Genomic DNA, 18,985 nt, shown 5'->3' with positions numbered 1-18,985 from the left:
GCAACAGAATTCAAACATACTTTTATATTTTTATGCATTTTCTCTCTATTATAAATGTTCATTCCTCAGCGTTAGATCAGCTTTGCCTTTTCTCTATCCTGAGCTGACATTTACCTGTATTGCAGGAGTCAATGTAAAACTCTCAGATTGTATTGAGACTCTTAATTAGTGTCGTTTTACTTGCAGGTGGAAAGACCAGAAACACAGAGAGACAGACTTACCATCAACTGTAAAACAACATCATCTGCCACAGATGTCCAGTGTACTAATGATAAAGTTTTAGGCCACTTCTAGTAAAACTGAAAGACATTTCTCAATTAACATTAATGTATAAACCCATGTCTTCAAATTCTCAAATATTTATAAAATATAGTATAAAATTACTTTGCTTGTCAATAAATGAAATATGCCAAAATATAGCCTAAACATTTATGTGAATATACATTCATGTAAATATACATCAGAACAAGATACTGGCATTACTAAATGGCCTCATCCTCATACTGGTGATGATGTTGGGAGTTCTGAGTTAACCAGTGGTTGTAACCAGTGTAGCCAGTGGTGACTGAGAGTGCTGGACAGAGTGATTTGTGTTGCGGCTTTGTCTCTGTTTCAAAGCAAATTACTGAACTCATTTGTAAACAGGTAATATTCTCGGTAGTGTTTGAAGAATAACAGAAGCGAGGGCCAGAATAGCCTTCGGGCAAAAATGAGCTGTGGACCCCAATTAGTTGGCATTAGTTAGTTAGTAGAAATTAGTTTAAGGTAAATTGATTAAGCACAAATTTATGAAGGAATATGCACCATCTAGGCGCAAGATACAGTAAACCGAAATAATAAATGTCCCTCTACAAGAGAGGGCCTCAAGATTATGTAATAATGGTGTCACCTTAACCCTCCAAATAGCCCTTTCAGTTTATGTGGTGGTGTATCTGGAGGTGTACATTCAGGATGTGTACATCTCCGGAGTCAGGAAACAGGCAAGGAAAATCATTGTGGACCCCTGACAACATGAACATTACCTGTTTCAGGTTCTTCCTTCTGGTAAGCGCTACAGAAAACTGCACACCAAAACAACCACAAAACACAAGAACAGTTTCTTTACATGCAACATCACACTCATGAACAGTTAAATCAGCCAAGAGATGTTCAAAAACTATTCTTATAAAATAAGACTTCAATACAAAATAATCTTACTGCACTGTATTTAATAGTGTAGCACACATTGTGCAATAGCATATAGATCCTTTCACATGCACATCTATCATGCGTAAGTATAAGCAGTCTTTAAATACTGTGCATATAATCTCAGTATATGGGATTAATACATACGGAGTAATGTATTATTCATACAATATTTATTCATCTATGTTGGTGCAGTCTAGAAAGCCAGAGGTCTAAATTTTTGTGGTGAATACCAATATACATAATTACTCAGTATTTATCAAAGGGTGTTTTACAGCAATTTTCAGTTTTATGCATTTGTGATACAGGAAATGATCCTTGTGTAAAGCTGTTTTCAGTGGTGAAAGAAGTATTCAGATGCAAATGTACCAATATAGCAATGTAAGAATACTTCAAGTAAAAGTCCTGCATTAAAAAATCCCACTTTAGTAAAAGTTCATGAGAATAAGCAGCAAAATGTAGTTAAAGTAACTAAAAAGTAGCGGTATGGTCCCTCTGACTGATATGTTATTATATATGACATCATTAGATTATTAATACTGAAGCATCAGTGTTAGAGCAGCATGTTACTGTTGTAGCTGCTGGAGGTGGAGCTAGTTTCAACTACTTTATATACAGTTAGCTAGTTCAGTCCAGTTGTTCCCAACTTAGGGGTCAGGCCCCTCTAGAGGGTCACTAGATGAATCTGAGAAGTTGCGAGATGATTAATGGGAGAGGAAAGAAGAAAAAACAAAGCTCTGATACATAAATCTGTTTTCAGTTTTGGGAATTTTTCTCTAATCTTTGAATTTTGGTGAAATATTGCATCATTTGAACATTTATTGAAATGAAACCATGTGAGAAGTTTAGAGGGAAAAATCACTATTTGGTGGAGCTGTTAACCAATTATAGACATCTGAAATGTGACTCCGACTACACGCTGCTTTTTGTAAGACATCAAAGGCTAAATAGGTTGGAAACCACTGGATTCATCTTTAACATTGTGTTGTATTTAAAGGATTATTATATTATCCATTGTGTCAAACCTTCATCTGAAAATTAACTAAAGCCATCAAATAAATGAAGTGGAGTAGAAAGTACAATATTTCCCTCTGAAATGTAGTGGAGTGGAAGTATAAAGTAGCATCAAATGTAAAATACTTAAGTAACGTATTTATTATATTTTATTATATTTCATTCTCATGATATGATATAGTCAAAGTGGAGCTTGAAGAAGCCAAATTTCACTGCCTTCAGTGTTGCCATCTGCTGTGTTGCTGTGTACAATGTGTGTTATAGTGTTATTTTTAGATCCATCTAATCTTTTTTATGTTGTTTTTCAGTTCACAATGTCTCCAGTAAAAAAGATTACAGTGAAAAACCTCTCAGGAAGATCTGTATTTTGGAACATAAAGGAAGCGGAAGTCCCAGTCGTCCGCGCTTTATTTTGGAAATAGGAGCGGAAGTTCCTATCGTCCACATGGCTTTGAACTTGATAGTAGTTTTGGTTCTCTTTGTCAGAGGACTGACTTCCGTTTTCATGTTGGGTCCAGGTCTGTGGAGTTGACTCTCCTGAGAGACATAGAGCTTCTGTCGCTTTAATAATCGAGCAGTCACAGAGTGTTTTCGTTGCGGAGTGAGTGAAGCGTCTTTTATTTCAGCCTGACGCCAGTTTGAGCCTTTTATTCTGTTTTATCCTTGGAAAAAAACACGACTGTTTACCTAGCTAGCTGGCTAGCATCAGCCAGCTGAGGTAAATCACCTAACATGTTTCGGTTCTTGAATGACGTCGATGACGACCCCTACATGATGTGAGTAATGACATTACATTTGGCTTTAAACACTGGCGTCTTCTGTGTTTACAAGTGGTGCAAAATCTGCATTTTGGCTCGTTAAATGGTGTTTTTTTCACTGTGTGTGGAGCAGGTATTTAACGTTAGCGTTCCTCCAGCCAGCTGTGAGGGCCTACAGAGCTCCACCATGTTGGATAGACACTAAGAGAAAAAGCTGTCAGAGCTCAACAGCATCACTTCATCAACCAATCAGCAGCTAAAAGGGACAATTATCATTACTCGCATAACTTCCTGTTGTTTCCCACATCACGTTACAGCTGCTGTCCCGCCCATTTAAATCTCATTTATCTGATTTAATTGATAGTGGATTGCTAATCCGCTCTAGCCTTTGGAAAACAGCCCGTGGTGGAAAGTAACTAAGTTTATTTACTCAACTACTGTGCTCAAGTACAATTTTAGGTACTCGTACTTTATTTGAGCATTTCCATTTTATGCTTTATACTTCCGCTGCACTACATTGCAGAGGGAAATATTGTACTATTGTACTTTGACAGCTTTAGTCACTTTTCAGATGAAGATTTGACACAATGGATAATATAACAAGCTTTTAAAATACAACACATTGTTAAAGATGAAACCAGAGGTTTCCAACCTTTTTGGCTTTTGACATCTTACAAAAAGCAGTGTGTAGTCAGGTCACATTTCAGATGTCTATGACTTGTTAACGGCTCTACTAAACAGTGATTTTTCCCTCTAAACTTCTCACATAGTTTAATTTCAATAAATGTTCAAATGATCCAATATTTAACCAAAATTCAAAGATTAGAGAAAAAGTCCAAAAACTGAAAACAGATTTGTGTATCAGAACTTTGTTTTTTCTTCTTTCCTCTCCCACTAATCATCTCATGACCCCTCAGATTTATCTGGTGACCCTTTGGAGGGGCCCGGCCCCTACGTTGGGAACCACTGGACTAAACTAGCTAACTGTATATAAAGCCACAACAGTAACATGCTGCTTACACACTGATGCTTCAGTATTAATAATTTAATGATGTCGTATATAATTGTGGCGGTACTGATTCTCCAGATTTTTAGCTGATCGGGAAGAAGCCTTTGAACCAGTTCCCAACCATATAAAAATATAAAATGTATTTACTTGGAGAAACAAACCTCACAAGTGCCTTCATAGTGAAAAAATACCTCCTCAATAATAATGAACAAATGCCTCTTTGATAAGGAAATGTGTATAAAGGAAGTTTCAATGACAATAAACAAAACAACAAAATAAAGCCTGCAGGTGTTAGGCTATCATTAGGCAAGCAAAAACTCACACAAATAGCACTAAGATCTGCCCTAATGTATGTAACCTAGTTGAAAGGTGATTTTTTTTTTTTTTTTAAATATTCACTCAAACTAAACTCCAGAATGCTCAAAATCGCCCTCAATCAGAAAAGCAAAAGATAAAGTCCTTTCCTATGTCACAAATTATGCATAAAATTGAAAATTGCTGTACCCTACCCTTTGCTAAATACTATAATTATGTATATTGACATTCACAGTAAAAATCTAGACCTCTGGCTTTATAGACTGTTGCACTACTACAGACTGGGTTACAGGACATCTTTGAGACTGAGGCTGCAGTTAAGAGTATTTTCATTATCGATTGATTGTTTGGTCTATAAAATATTAGAAAAAAAGTGAAAACTGTCCAGAGGACAAAGTGACATCTTGACATAGCTTGATTTGTCCGACCAACAAGCATAAATCGAAACATACTCAGTTTAACTGTTTAATATAAAGTTTAGTATAAAAGAAGCAAATCTCTCTAATGCAGATATTTGCTGCTTTCATAGTAAACTTAAAAGCTGGAATGAGTTACATTTTGGCATTTTTGCAAAACTAATCATTTCAGCTCGTAACTACAACTATTCTCTTAACTGACTAATCAGTCGGTTAGTATTTAATCATTTGCTCTATCAATAATCAGAAAATAACAAAAATACAGATCACATTTTCCCTGAGCCAAAGGTGATGTCTTCTAGTCACTTGTTTTGTCAGACCAAGTGTCCAAAACTCAAAGAGATTAAATTTACAATGATGTAAAGTTGAAAAAACCAGCAAATCCTCACATTTGAGAGGCAAGAACCAGAGAATGCTTGACAAATGATGTAAACAATTAATTGATAATCAAAATTGTTGTAGATAAGTTTGCTGTCAGCGACTAATTGTTTGTTCAACTAATTGTTTCAGAACTATTTGGGAGTAACATTGACATTAATTTGCTTCATTTTTAAAACATAAATATTAAACAGGTCAGAAAACATTATCATTTTTATACTCAAGTACTGTTCATGCTCCTGAAAACAAAACAATAAAAGTCCCCCATACTTAAATTTAAATGACTTAATAGCTCATCTATTGCTGGGTTCGTGAGACCTTCGGGACCTGAAACTGGTCTCACCGACAAGACAAGGTTGAGAAACCAGAAGATCTGTCACATCCTCTCCGTATATCGTCTTCCTCTTGCCTTCACGTACCCAATCAGTTCACAAAAACATCTTAAATGACATAAAATTTTCATCATGGCCTCTGATTTCTTCTAGGGATCCATTTGCAGCTCACAGGCAGCAGATGAGGAGCATGTTTGGACCGTTTGGCATGGACCCTTTCGCTCTTGCCCCCCAGATGCAGCCACACCGTGCACCACGTCGACCGGCAACTGTAAGTTGATGAACGGTATTCATGTGCTTTGTGTATGTCAGGTGTTTGACGTGTGAATAAGTTTAACGATTTGACCTTTTTATGAAGTTTTTGAGTTTAAATTTGGTGTACACCTTCTTCTAGGCTGGTCCGCTTACTCCCTTTGGCATGATGGGAATGGTGAGTATTTATTTATTTATTCTTTAACTGTAAAAAGTGCAGTTATACGTCCAGAAATGTCTTTTAATATTAGAGATTTTACAAGTAAGTTTTAAACAAGTGACTACAGTGTCCGTAAAAAGGGTTAATGGGACCAGGGTAAGGATTTAAAATAAGCCCTAAGTATGGTAAGGTAAAGTTTGAAAATGAATTTACACAGATACATAATATGGTCAAAAGTAAACGGACAAAAAGACAAGTTTACAATCTGTACTCCACAATAATTTCTGACCTCATTGACAGAATTACCAGCGATCTTTGGGTTAAAGACCTTTTTTTTTTCTTTGTAATTCACGACTTATTACATGAATTGTTTCTTTTGACCTTTCGACTTTTGAAAATCCCTGTTTTGCTGCTTGTTTTTACACCTCATTTTGCTCTGGTATAAAAATTATTTTAATAGGAGAGATAATGAAGAGATGTATGAAACACTATAGTCGTGTGCACATCCACAGAACCTCAGTGGAATAGGTGCTGGATAGAAAAAAACAGTTGAACTAGATAAAATGAGTACCCACACACTGAATCAGAGCTGCCTTTACTTTATTTGGAAGACCTGTAGTTGGTCGAAATGTCACAAATAAAGTAAAGGGAGCTCTGATTCAGTGTGCGGGTACTCATTTTATCTAGTTTGGAGATTTACGACTCACTTTATACTTTTGGTGTTGGATGAATTTTAAAGAGCTCTTTTAATTATTTTCTACAGGGTGGAGGGTTCATGGATATGTTTGGCATGATGGGAGAAATGATGGAAAACATGGTGAGTTCTGTCAACTGGTTACAAACAACCAGAAAATAACGACCCTCCTGATGAAGTTTTCATTTTATCATATGTACTATTTGTTCTTTTCTTGTAGGAAAGGATGTCCGGTTCACCCAACTGTCAGACATTCTCCTCTTCAACAGTGATCTCCTACTCATCCACAGATGCCGGGGCTCCTAACGTGTATCAACAAACCAGTACAACAAGAACAGGCCCTGGAGGGGTGAGAATAACTTTGGTTATAGCTGTTAAAGTGGTACAGCTGGAGTGAGCTGGTTAGTGTTATATAAGTAGACCTGATCGCTTTCCTCAACCGCCAAAACAAGCCTGACTGGAAGTTGGGCCTTAATGCTCAGTTAATCCAGGCATGACTGTGGCCTTCTGGCCTCATTAACACATGAAATGACCAGTAATTGTGTTGACAATAAATAGACCGTGTTCAGTATAAATATCATAGTTGTCACACAAACATTTCAGACTGAGTTCATTCAGAGTTCACAGCATCTTGGTTGTTTTATTAAGCTGAATTTCCATTTCTTGTCATTTTTTTTTTTCACCCCAGATTCGTGAGACACGGCAGTCGATGCGGGACAGTGAGAGTGGCCTCGAGCGTCTTGCCATTGGCCACCACATCGGGGACCGTGCGCACATAATGGAGCGTTCGCGAAATCGCCGCACTGGAGACCGCGAAGATCGGCAAGACTTCATTAACCTCGATGAGAGTAAGAGATCATTTATTTTAAATAAAGATAATTAAAGAAGTGTTTATTAAATTACTTAGAATACCTAATAATGCTACAGTTAAGTGTTATGTGTGTTATTTAACAACCCGCCCTTCGCTCCTGCTAGGTGATGCTTTAGCATTTGATGAGGAGTGGAGGAGGGAGGCAGGAAGATACGCCCCCCCTAACGCCCGAGGGCTGGAGTACGGCCGAGATCGACGGGCAGGAGGCCAGCAGCTGGCTCTTACTGCCCCTCCCAGCTCAACAACCCCACCAGGCCATCGGCACGAGTCCCCTCGACACCGCCAGCCCCAAACCCGTCCACGTTACGACTGGTGAGAGGTAAGAGGAAGCCTTGTGTATTAAGAGCTTGACTCCCAGACCAAGCTCAGTTGATCATGTGTCAACAGTCCAGGCTGGTCGTGGTGGTGTAACGGGGTGGGGAATTTTTTCTTGACACACTTTCAGCCCCTTAATACCGATCAGTCATCATTTGAATGCCACATCCTATCTGAGTATTGTTGCCGACCATGTGCATCCGATCATGGTCACAATTTACCAACGTCTAATGGCTACTTTCAGCATGATAATGCACCATTTCACAAAGCAAAAGTGATCTTAAACTGGTTTCATGAACATTACAATGAGTTCAGTGTACTTCAGTGGCCTCCCCAGTCACCAGATCTGAATCCAGTAGAAGACCTTTGGGATGTGGTAGGACGGGAGATTCGCAGCATGAATGTGCAGCTCACAAATCTGTGGAAATGATGTGATGCAATCGTCTCAACATGGATGAGAATCTCAAAGAAACATTACCAACATCTTGTGGAACACATGAAGAATTGAGGCTGTTTTGTGAGCAGAGGGAGGCCCTGTTATTAGTATCAGTATCATGTTCCTAATAAAGTGCTCGGTGAGTGTATGTTTGTGGAAAATTTGATGTAATTTCTGTGTTGCCATTACATATTGAGCACTTACAAATTTTTTAACTGCAAAATTTCCCACAAAGTACATATCTTTTTCACAATTCCTGAATAACCAAATATAAGTGATCCGTAGAAAAATGTTTATGTTTATGGTTTAAAAAAAAAAATTATTATTCCTCTGCAGCGGCGACAGCCATAGCCGGAGGCATCATGTTTTTGGGTTGTCCATCCCATTCTCTCGTGAACTCAATCTCTCAGGAACGCCTTGAGGGAATTTCTTCGAATTTGGCACAAACGTCCACTTGGACTCAATGATGAGATTTTGGTGGTAAAAGGTCAAGGTCACTGTGACCTCACAGTGGTCACCGTTGGCCATAACTCAAGAATTCATTAACTAATTATGACAAAGTTTCACAGTCTCTAAGTGAAGGCAGCAGCAGCAGTTTCTCACTGGAATCATAGATGTAAATATAGTGTCAGTTTTATTTATATAGCACCAGATCACAGCAGAAGTTATCTCAGGGCACTTTTCACATAGAGCAGGTCTAGATGTTACTCTTTAATTCCATTTCACCAAAAAATACACTTCATACCTTTTTATTAAATTTCTTCAAAGTCTTCACTACAAATATTATGAGTGTGGACAGACATGGATGTAAACTGCAACTTGACTGGTTGGCTGAGGCATACAACCACTAGGCAGTATTTCTAGTTTACAATTCTCAAAAATTGATATTTATTTTGGCCTTAGTATCCAAAATTGATCAGACTCTAGTTTCGAACAGATGTGGCAGGTTTTTGCCTGAATACGAGCACATGAAGTTTCTCTTGTAAAGAAAACAAGAGAAAAGCACCCCAAGCACAATCTATTATGGGGACAAAGTGCTGCTGAAGAACAATAGTAGCAAACAAAACTCTACAGAAGAGAATTTAATGGGTTTTTTTTACTGTGAAGCAGCTGCTGAAAGTGTTTAGTCAAGCACTGGGAGTAAATGAGTTTGTTTATTTAATAAAATTCTTCATTTGGTTAGATAGATGGTTAGATACAGAGTTACAGGTATTTACTGCAGTTTGAGTGATCTTCAAACCTCCTACACAGGGAAACCCTTTCATAATCATGAGATTTTTGGTGCGCTGCAGTAAAAATTTGAGCTTTAACCAGGTTCAGGGTTGTTAAAAAAAAATGTAGGCGCATTTTGGATTAAAAAAAAAAAGAATTTGTGAAAGTTCAGTGAAAACTCTGTTAACTCCACACTGCCTCACTACCTGTTATAATGCTGAATGACGACTCTGGACTCTCCCTGCAGGTGTCACACTGGAAAAGGTGAGCAGACGAAAGGAGTTGAGGGAAGATTTCCCCCGATGCTGTGAACCACGCTGAAGACGGAAGTTGATGATCGACACAACTGCTCGTCATAAATGTTTGATATGACTGGACTGTCTATACATAAACAACATATTACACAAAGGACAAAACCCCACACTCTTGATAGTTACATTTACAGATCTGCTCCTCTGCTGTTATGCTCCAAACACACTCAAACACACACAAACACACATACGCACGCACACACACACACAAACACACATACGCGCACACACACACACACACACACAAAGGCACCCCATGCAATCATGGGTATAACTACACTCACTTTATATATACTCATTCTCAAAACTTGACATGTGTTTTTGCCCACTGCACTTAAGTGCTAAAGTATACAGTGCATCTGCTGTACAGTCCATTTTGTTTGTGAAGACACTAGTGTGTCTGTGAATTGAATTGTATACTGTTAACTAATTAAACTAACTAAATAAAAGTTCATTAAACATTGTTAGATAATTGCAAAATGTGTCTCTCTTGTGGTGTTTGAGAATGCATCGTAAAATATATTATTATATGTTGTAAAACCTAATCGCCTCAACATCGTAATACGGCTACTGCTAAATTCTTTTTAATCCTACTCGCTACCTTATTTTGAAGAAAAGATAGAAAATGTATTTTGTAGTCTCCAAAATCTGCTGAGTATGTAAATCTACTATTCTGCTGCTTTTTGTACAAACCAATCAGCCGTACATTTAGTACTTTTAATACTGCATGTGCATGCATATGTATGCTGCCTCTTCCCTGTGCCTTCATGTTTGCAGGTCATGTGACATCCAGATGGAGCACACAAGTAGATCAGCCAATAAAATCCATCCTCTCTTGACAGATTGCTCCAATAGCGGGCTCCCTGCCCGCCTGCCTGCCTCCCTCTACTGCTTGCTGTATCTTTAATCACATCCACAACTATTTTTAAATGCGCATCCTCCCTCTAGCAAGCGCTGCTCTTGTCACCTGTCTACCTGTCTTCTTGACTCCTTTAATCCACATCATTAGATCTCAGTCGACTAAAGCACTTCGACAAGGCAGCTCGTTTTGTGCGTCTGTCTTTCCTGAGATGTATCCTCCTCATCGTGTCTTTGTTTTCTCTATCTTCTGCCTGTCATCCACGTCCACCAGTATACAGATATTTGTTTTCGTTTTCCAGCAACCCCTTCTCAGCCAGTTATTCTGATACAGCGCTGCTTGCCACAAATTACCTTTTTGTGTAAGCTGTGACAGTATTTGCACACGTCAGGAGCTCTACTGTAGTTGGTAGTGATGTAAGTGAAATGCAAGCAAAGCCAAACAAATGGCAGGATTTGGGAGGAAGTCTGGGAGAAAATGTTAAATGTATACAGTGAAAACAAAGTCCACTAAGAAACGTTATAGTGCAGATGAGAACACAGACATTTTGTTCTCCTGCACCTTCACTAAAACAAAGGAAATACATGTAGCCCCTGCTACTCTACGCTATCCCTCTTTCTATCCTCCATTCCCTTGTTTCGTTCCCTCCCCTCCTCCTTGCATCCTCCAATGACTCACACACTCCCCCTCCCCCCCTGTGTGTCATATGTTTTTGCCCCCTCTCCTCCCTCCTCCCCTCTTATCTCTCCCTCTCATTCCCCCACATTCGCTCACTTCCTCCATCAGGCTTCAAACGCTCTGCAGGTAACGTTTAAAAAAGATTGATCTATTTCTTCATTCCCTCCATCCCTCCAAGCCTCCTCCTCCTCCTCCTCCTCCATCTGCTCCTCATCTCCTTCTGCTCTGTGTTTTCTCACTGCCTCATCTCTCCATTGGTCCATATTCTCAATCACTGGCTGAAACAGAACAGAAATTGAACTGGGTTGTGGTCTGGAACAGGTTGACAGTAGATTTGCAAGAAGGTATGCATTATTAGCTCTTCATTTATGTTTCCTACTCTGTGTATTTATGTGTGTGCGTGTGTGTGTGTGTGTGTGTGTGCCAGCATGTTCCTGGGGAGCATCTTTTACACAGCTTTCTATCCCTAAGGCTGCGTCACTACCATTACAGTGTGTGTGTGCATGTGAGGGAGAGGAAGAGAGTGTGAAGTCCTAATGTTAAATTGAGGCACCTCAACATGGCTGTTCGCTGTGCCAAAATGCTGAAATTTTGACGTTTGCTTTTTATATTTTAGGGATCATTTTCGCACGTATCTGTCTCATTGCGCACCACCTCCCTTGCTTCTGCTCATCATTTTCTAATCAAGATGAGATGGAATGAATGTAAGATACGCACTAAATTGTAATGTGCAGTACAAATGGTTAAATGAGGAAAATGTTACTTTGTTTTTTTTTTTACAGGATGTCTATAGTGAATATTGTTGCCAGGGAGATCCTGGACTCCAGGGGAAACCCCACTGTGGAAGTAGATCTGCATACAGAAAAAGGTTTAAAAAAAAAATAAATCTAATCCTCACATGTTTGTACAACTCTCAGCTGTGATTGTGTGTGTGTGTTGATGGGCTTGACAATGTACCTTGTCTAATCTAACCCTCAAATAATTACAAGGTTGTATTCCCACAAGCTTATCTTGTCCTTCTCTACCCATCTCCCCTCCTCCTCAAACTCTCACCCCTTCTACGTACCTCACCTTCCACCCACCAATCCTCTTATCTTCAATCCAGGTCTGTTCAGGGCTGCTGTGCCCAGCGGTGCGTCTACAGGCATCTACGAAGCTCTGGAGCTCCGAGATGGAGACAAGACTCGCTATAAGGGCAAAGGTGATCACTTGTCTCTCTTTCTCTTGGCTTGTTTTGCACTGTGGGGTTTTCTTACATGGTTTTGTGACATATAAATGAGGACTGACACTATTAGTATCCATGTATCCAAATATCTTTTTCTGTCCTGCTCTTTGAGGTGTAACCAAGGCTGTTGGTCACATTAATGAAACCATTGGACCTGCCCTCGTCCAATCGGTGAGTAGGAGTGCTGAAGTAATATTGAGCATTAAAGATATGGTGAGGAAACCTGGCTATTGTGTGAGTGACACATTTTGTTTGTTTCAGGGGATCAGTGTGTTAGAACAGGAGAAACTGGACAACATGATGATTGAAATGGACGGTACTGACAACAAATGTAAGCATTCAAATGTCATGATGGCGTACATGTGTAAGGACATATTTTCCACACCAGTGATTACTGACTGCATCTGTGTGTTGCGTGACTGCGTCTGTGTTTTTCCCAGCTAAGTTTGGGGCCAATTCTATTCTCGGAGTATCACTGGCCATATGCAAAGCTGGAGCAGCAGAGAAGGGCATCCCCCTCTACCGTCACATTGCTGATCTGGCAGGAAACAGAGAGCTGGTCCTCCCAGTTCCTGTGAGTCTAGATTGTATTGTGCAAAAATATGTCTCTAACAAACACACAGCCCCAAATACATGTTCCCTGACCCTTGTCTGTCCTTCACTCAGGCATTTAATGTGATCAACGGGGGCTCCCATGCTGGTAACAGACTGGCTATGCAGGAGTTCATGGTACTTCCTGTAGGGGCGGAGTCTTTCCGTGATGCTCTGCGCATGGGGGCGGAGCTCTACCAGACTCTGAGAGGTGTCATCAAGGAGAAGTATGGTCAGGATGCTACAAATGTGGGAGATGAGGGGGGGTTCGCCCCTAACATACAGGAGAACAGTGAAGGTAAGCAGAACCACATTTTCCTCTCTGAAATAACCTGCAGTGTTAGCTGCGGTATTGGCCCCTGTGAGACACTTATTTTACTGGATGACAAATAAAGAAATCTTGAATCTTACCTCACATCTTCCTGTTTCTCCTCCCCATGCTGTCAGCCCTGGAGCTGATCAAGACAGCCATAGAAAAAGCAGGCTTCACAGACAAAGTGGTGATAGGGATGGATGTAGCTGCCTCAGAGTTTTTCATCGAGGGCAAGTATGACCTGGACTTTAAGTCTCCACCCAACGCTGCCCGTAACATCAGTGGTGAGGAGCTAGCCAGCATCTACCAGGGCTTCATTAACAACTACCCAGGTGTGTATTTTGTGTGTGATTTTAGCCCTGAAATAAATCACAAACATGTCAGGAGTACTAACTTTTATGGTTTTCTGGAGAACATGATGTGGACAACTCCTTTTTCATTATGTGCTATTTAAATAAGGCGATTTTACTGTCAAGTTATTCACAGATCACTGAGCATCAGGATACAGGCTCATGAAATCACTATTAGTATTAATAGCTGGTTCAACTGCTATCAGGACAATATTTCGTATTTTCATCTTATTTCTTCTGTCACCTATTAGACCGATAAAGAGGGGGAGAAACTGAGAGAACAAGGGAGTTTGTTGTCTCCACAGCCTGGTCTCTCCTCCTGACATTTGGGCCTGTTAAAGAGGTTTTAATTAAGCGCTACGGTGCACACTTGGCAAGCGGGGGCCTAACTCTGATGTGGCTCTTTACCCTGTAAATGATGTGCTTCCTGCTTGTGTAGGCAAGTGTGTGTGTGCATCTGTGTGTAGTGTGATTGCATTTTAAGACAGTGTTGATGTAATCCTGTTGGCATACAGGTGAACAATGGAAAAAATAATTTTAGAATTATGCACAAAGATGATTTAACCCATCTCCCTTTCCTTCAGTGGTGTCTATTGAAGATCCTTTTGACCAAGATGATTGGCCAGCTTGGGCACAGTTTACAGCCTCAGTGGGCATCCAGGTAAAATATCACAACATACTGTATGTCTTTGTTCAAGATTTCCTGACTTTTAGTGCTAGTATGGATCAAGCTCCAAAACGCTGAATTTTACTGTGTCCATAATGCAACCTGATCGTGTCTTTTATTAGACCCTCTCTGCCTAGTAAACGTGTCACCAAATTTCACTGCTCCAGAAACACAAGTTGATCTTCATGTGTAATATCAGAAGAGAATCCACTGAACTTTTTTTGGCTTATGCGGTGTCAGTGGAGTAGAATTAGATTAACAAACACAGTGCCACAACACATTTTTCTTGGGCCACTGCATGTTAAATTACCCTGAGTAGACCTGATACACTTGAGAGAGCAACTCGGTCTGTAACTGTGTTATATACATTCTGCAGGTGGTTGGAGATGATCTGACTGTCACTAATCCGCGCAGGATAGAACGAGCTGTGGCGGAAAAGTCCTGCAACTGCCTGCTGCTTAAAGTCAACCAGATTGGCTCCGTCACAGAGGCCATCAAGGCGTGAGTTGAGTTTGCGTGTTTGATGCATAAATGCAGGCATGTGCGTGCTCCTGTCTCCATGTGTGAGTGTGCATCATATTTATTCTGCTTATGCCTCCCTACCTCTCAGCTGCAAGCTGGCCCAGGAGAACGGTTGGGGCGTGATGGTGAGCCACCGTTCAGGAGAAACAGAGGACACTTTTATAGCTGACCTGGTGGTTGGTCTCTGCACTGGACAGGTAAGACATACTCTCTCACACACACACACACACACACACACACACACACACACACACACACATAACACTATAAGTGCTGTTCATTCTTCATGTCCCAATTTAGTTGCCTGTGCCACTCTATGTCTTTGTAATTGCACATTACATAAGTTGTTGCTGCAGTGACAGTTCATAAATGAGACAATACAAAACTAAGCAGTGCAGTAAAATCACACTACAACAGTACAGCTTGTAAACAATACAATACAAATCAAGGCAATGATGTGTAACGTAATAATCACAAGTGGAAGGGAAATGTGTAATGTGTCAATGTAATAGCAATATAACTAAATAATTATGAAGTGTAGTTCTGAAACCATAGAAGTCCTAAGGTGATAACAATTGCTCAGCCTGCAGATCTCCAAAAAAATCACTTATGAATTTATATATCAGTTATCAAGCAAAGCAAAAATATACCAAAACATTTGTTGATTACCTACTAATATTAACATACTTTCCTATTATTTTTTTATCATACCCAGTAACTTTGGGTTTGTCGGCTGCTGATCAGTTTGAGTAAGAATTTTGCTGCATTTGTTGTGGCTTTTGACATTTTACAGACTAAAAAAAGGACGCGTTGAAAACAGTTACCAGTTGCAGGCCAAGTATCCTGCATTAGGAGAAAATGAACTGCAGCGGTTTCTCTTTGTGATTCTTGGTATTTTCGTCTCCCTTCAGATCAAAACTGGAGCGCCCTGTCGGTCAGAACGTCTGGCTAAATACAATCAGCTCATGAGGTGGGTATTCATAGCTTCTACTGTATATGTGTAAACTTACGCAACTATTCCTTATATTTCTCTTCTTCTTTCTTTCTTTCTTCCATCTGCTTTTGTTCTCTACTTACTTTGCATTTTTCTCTTTTTTTTTCTTCATCACCTCCTCTTGCTCTCAGGATTGAGGAAGAGTTGGGTGACCAGGCCCACTTTGCTGGGCACAACTTTCGCAACCCTAGTGCCCTTTGAGTGCCAGCACTGATGCAGGAAGGCACACATACATACACACCATGTCAGATATACACTAGTGAGACAATTACTCATCATTTTCAGCAAAGCTCTTAACACACTGAGACATACTTAAGACTAACTAGTGTTCAAATATCTTAAATGCACATCTAATGCTCTGTAGCTACAGTTTATTGACCTGACGCTTCAGCAAGTGATTGACTTAATTGACTATAGCCAGCTGTCAATCTGTGTTTCACCTCTCAGCACAGACGAGCACTTGTCAGTTTCTTTCCCTTCCCTGATCTCTCTGATCGTCTTCTTTTGACTTGCTGCAGAAGTATTCTGATTTTTTGTGTCCTGTAGTTTCCTTTTCCTCCTGTTTCTCCTGTCTTTCCTGATGCGAACATTAAGCAGCTTAAAACAAAACTGTGTCTGTAACTTTGTCCATATATGGTTAATAAAGATGGCTACATGTTGATGCTAACCACGGCGCTCTGAGTGTTTGTTTTAAAGGAAGGCTTCTGCGTGTCATTTTTCTTTTCATATATTTTAAAAAGTAAATAATACTGAATCAAACATGGCAGAAGAACACCTTTGCACACCCCTTAATGGTAAGAAATGTTCCAGCATGTTGCACTTCTGGTCACACACTGAATACTGATGTAAAGCAGGTGTTTTAGATCGCTTACAAAACCATTTTTAAAGTAAAACTCTGCAGGAATTTTATCCTCCAGATTGTTTTTAATTTTGAGGATCAGTCTGAGAGGATTTTATACAAGGTATCCAACAGGAATCCAGCACAAAATCCTGCGGGAACTCCAGATGAATCCTACAGGTTTGCTCTAAACTTCCTGTAGGGATTTAGAGATTTAGAGGGACTTTTTGTATCCTGTAGGAATTTTCTTTGATGATTCCTGCATGATGCCAACTAAAGGAACTAAAGCAATAATGTATGACCACCTTTCATACTGTCACCTGCATGATTTAAAACTGCAAAAATATTTACCATCATGTATAATAATTTACATTCATAAGTTAAGATCCAGAGATTAGGATTAGAGTACATCTATATATCAAGAAGGAACTATCTGTACGGGAAGCAATCCATTAAAATAACAACTGCCTCACTAGGGACATTTTTGGCTTTTCAATTTGCAATTTTTCTCAATCGTTTTGGCTGTGTTTACGCATATGGCATGAATTTTGAAAGTTTTGGAAGTTCAACTTCAGCTTCTGTAATAAGTCTATAATAAACTGTGCAGCCAAAATACAGACACTCAAATCCACAGAAATGTCCTCATTGAAACCCATTAATGGATAAAATCATGCATAAAATACTGCATTCTTTTATATCAGGCTTTCCATCAAGAGTCCTGGCATCAAAATTGTAGTTTTTACTATTTTCCACCAGATTGAGCCATTTTCTCATGTTTGTTATGGAGCAAATACATGCTGTTGTCCTGGTTTCCACTGGGGGTATTGCTGCTGTATTACGGAGCACTGCAGGTCAGTGTAGCAAATGTATAAAACTAAAATAATGTGTGTGTGTTGCTATGGATGTTGGCAAGTGATGTGTGTGTGTGTGTGTGTGTGTGTGTGTGTGTCTGTGTGTGTGTGTGTGTGTGTGTGTGTGTGTGTGTGTGTACAGCTAGAGAAATAGAAATTATATTGTACTGCAGGTTACAATCCAGTTTTTTTTCCTTCACTCTGATTTATGTGTCTTAGTTGTACAGATAAAACATAAGCTTGACTTTCATAGACCTGAGTTCAAAGTCCCTCATTAATTTTTCCTTATCATATGCACATACACATACACCTACACAGAGGCCCACACACACCCACACCTGGACTCCTTCATAACAATAAAAACATTGGACATCTTGCAGCACTGCAAAGATGCAGCTGCGGGGAAAACCAAACAAAAAGTCTGGCTGTGTTTGGTTTTAGTAGATTTGAAACATCAGTGAGTTTATGCAGCTGCTGTCACAGCCAAAACTACAACTATATAGTTATAGTTATAGTTGTAGTGCAGCTTTGGCAGCTGGTCACTTCATACCTGGCAAGATGAAGAGATGTCTCACAGCGCAAGAAGCTTGGGAGAGAAATACTTCAACTTTTGTGTTTTTTCTTTCTAAAAATTTGTGGTATCATCACAAAAACTGGCATTTAAGAGTCAAAACTCTGAAAATTAATGAATATTTGGTAGTGATAATCAGGACTGAAGTTGGTTAAAAGATTGAACTCAGTGAAAGTGGAAAATAATATTAATATTTTCATGGACGTGTTTTGACACAACATCAGTGCAACTTTTTTGAAAGTGAGGCACAAAGGTTAAAATACACGATACAATCCAAACAGAACACCTGCTGTAAAATAACATTGAGGGGTGGAGCAGCAATGCAGCAACTATTCTTATTATTACTATTTTATTATAGGCTACACATAACACATAGTATTACAAGATTTTTAATGTCACTTGCACACTACAAGATGTGGAGTGTAAATGACAACCACCACAAGACAAAAGACAACAAAAACAATAACAAAAACAGAATATGTAGTGTAACATAGAAAGTATTTCCACCTTATCAAAAGACAGCATAAACATAAGGTTTAAATAATGCTAATTTAAATTTAATGACCTGACAAGTGGTTTTACAAGGCGCAAGAAGAATTGTCTAAGAATGAATTCTATATGGAAAGAAAAAATAGCCTACTATTTATATAAAACACCAAATGACAAAAAAGCAACATTTAAAAGGAGGAAAAACTACATAATAGATATTTTAGCCAGTTACATTGTGCTTTTTCGTGATTTCATGCCGTTAAATCGTCAGCAGAGGGAGCGCGAGCGCGGCGTGGGCCCGGTTCGTCCAGTCGTGCTCGGGCTGCTGCTGATGATGATGAAGGAAGGCTGGAGCCGCGCAGGCGCACCGGGCACAGTC

At 39.5% G+C, this 18,985-nt stretch overlaps 2 protein-coding genes across 3 annotated transcripts; both read left to right on the top strand.

Annotated features, from left to right (window-relative positions):
• Nucleotides 1-2,667: 2,667 nt before the first annotated feature.
• mlf2 (myeloid leukemia factor 2) lies at nt 2,668-10,138 on the top strand. The gene is made up of 8 exons (XM_067601154.1): nt 2,668-2,975; nt 5,561-5,678; nt 5,802-5,837; nt 6,583-6,636; nt 6,734-6,862; nt 7,202-7,361; nt 7,489-7,703; nt 9,595-10,138. Exons 1-7 carry the CDS (start codon nt 2,932-2,934, stop codon nt 7,698-7,700), a joined length of 753 nt encoding a protein of 250 aa, XP_067457255.1. The 5' UTR covers nt 2,668-2,931; the 3' UTR covers nt 7,701-7,703; nt 9,595-10,138.
• A 1,070-nt stretch (nt 10,139-11,208) lies between these two features.
• Nucleotides 11,209-16,524, top strand: LOC137191225 (gamma-enolase-like). 2 transcript variants are annotated; one of them, XM_067601152.1, is made up of 13 exons: nt 11,209-11,321; nt 11,978-12,063; nt 12,301-12,396; nt 12,533-12,591; nt 12,682-12,751; nt 12,861-12,994; nt 13,087-13,309; nt 13,459-13,656; nt 14,259-14,335; nt 14,718-14,842; nt 14,952-15,060; nt 15,775-15,833; nt 15,989-16,524. In XM_067601152.1, exons 1-13 carry the CDS (start codon nt 11,224-11,226, stop codon nt 16,056-16,058), a joined length of 1,404 nt encoding a protein of 467 aa, XP_067457253.1. In that variant the 5' UTR covers nt 11,209-11,223; the 3' UTR covers nt 16,059-16,524. The 2 variants fall into 2 exon arrangements, with proteins under 2 accessions (XP_067457253.1, XP_067457254.1); XM_067601153.1 differs by lacking the exon at nt 11,209-11,321 and adding an exon at nt 11,374-11,539.
• Nucleotides 16,525-18,985: the final 2,461 nt, after the last annotated feature.

Source organism: Thunnus thynnus, chromosome 10 (genome assembly GCF_963924715.1).
Source record: "Thunnus thynnus chromosome 10, fThuThy2.1, whole genome shotgun sequence".
NCBI lineage: Eukaryota > Metazoa > Chordata > Actinopteri > Scombriformes > Scombridae > Thunnus > Thunnus thynnus.
The sequence above is the reverse complement of the archived record's forward strand: the minus strand, read 5'-3'. Positions and strand labels throughout refer to the sequence as shown.

Coding starts and splice junctions, on each gene's coding strand:
- LOC137191225 (XM_067601152.1), top strand. CDS start 11,224: ATGTTTTTGCCCCCTCTCCTCCCTCCTCCCCTCTTATCTCTCCCTCTC. Junction 13,310..13,458: donor CATACAGGAGAACAGTGAAG/GTAAGCAGAACC, acceptor CCATGCTGTCAG/CCCTGGAGCTGATCAAGACA. Junction 15,834..15,988: donor AAATACAATCAGCTCATGAG/GTGGGTATTCAT, acceptor TCTTGCTCTCAG/GATTGAGGAAGAGTTGGGTG.
- mlf2 (XM_067601154.1), top strand. CDS start 2,932: ATGTTTCGGTTCTTGAATGACGTCGATGACGACCCCTACATGAT. Junction 6,637..6,733: donor GAGAAATGATGGAAAACATG/GTGAGTTCTGTC, acceptor CTTTTCTTGTAG/GAAAGGATGTCCGGTTCACC. Junction 7,362..7,488: donor CTTCATTAACCTCGATGAGA/GTAAGAGATCAT, acceptor CGCTCCTGCTAG/GTGATGCTTTAGCATTTGAT.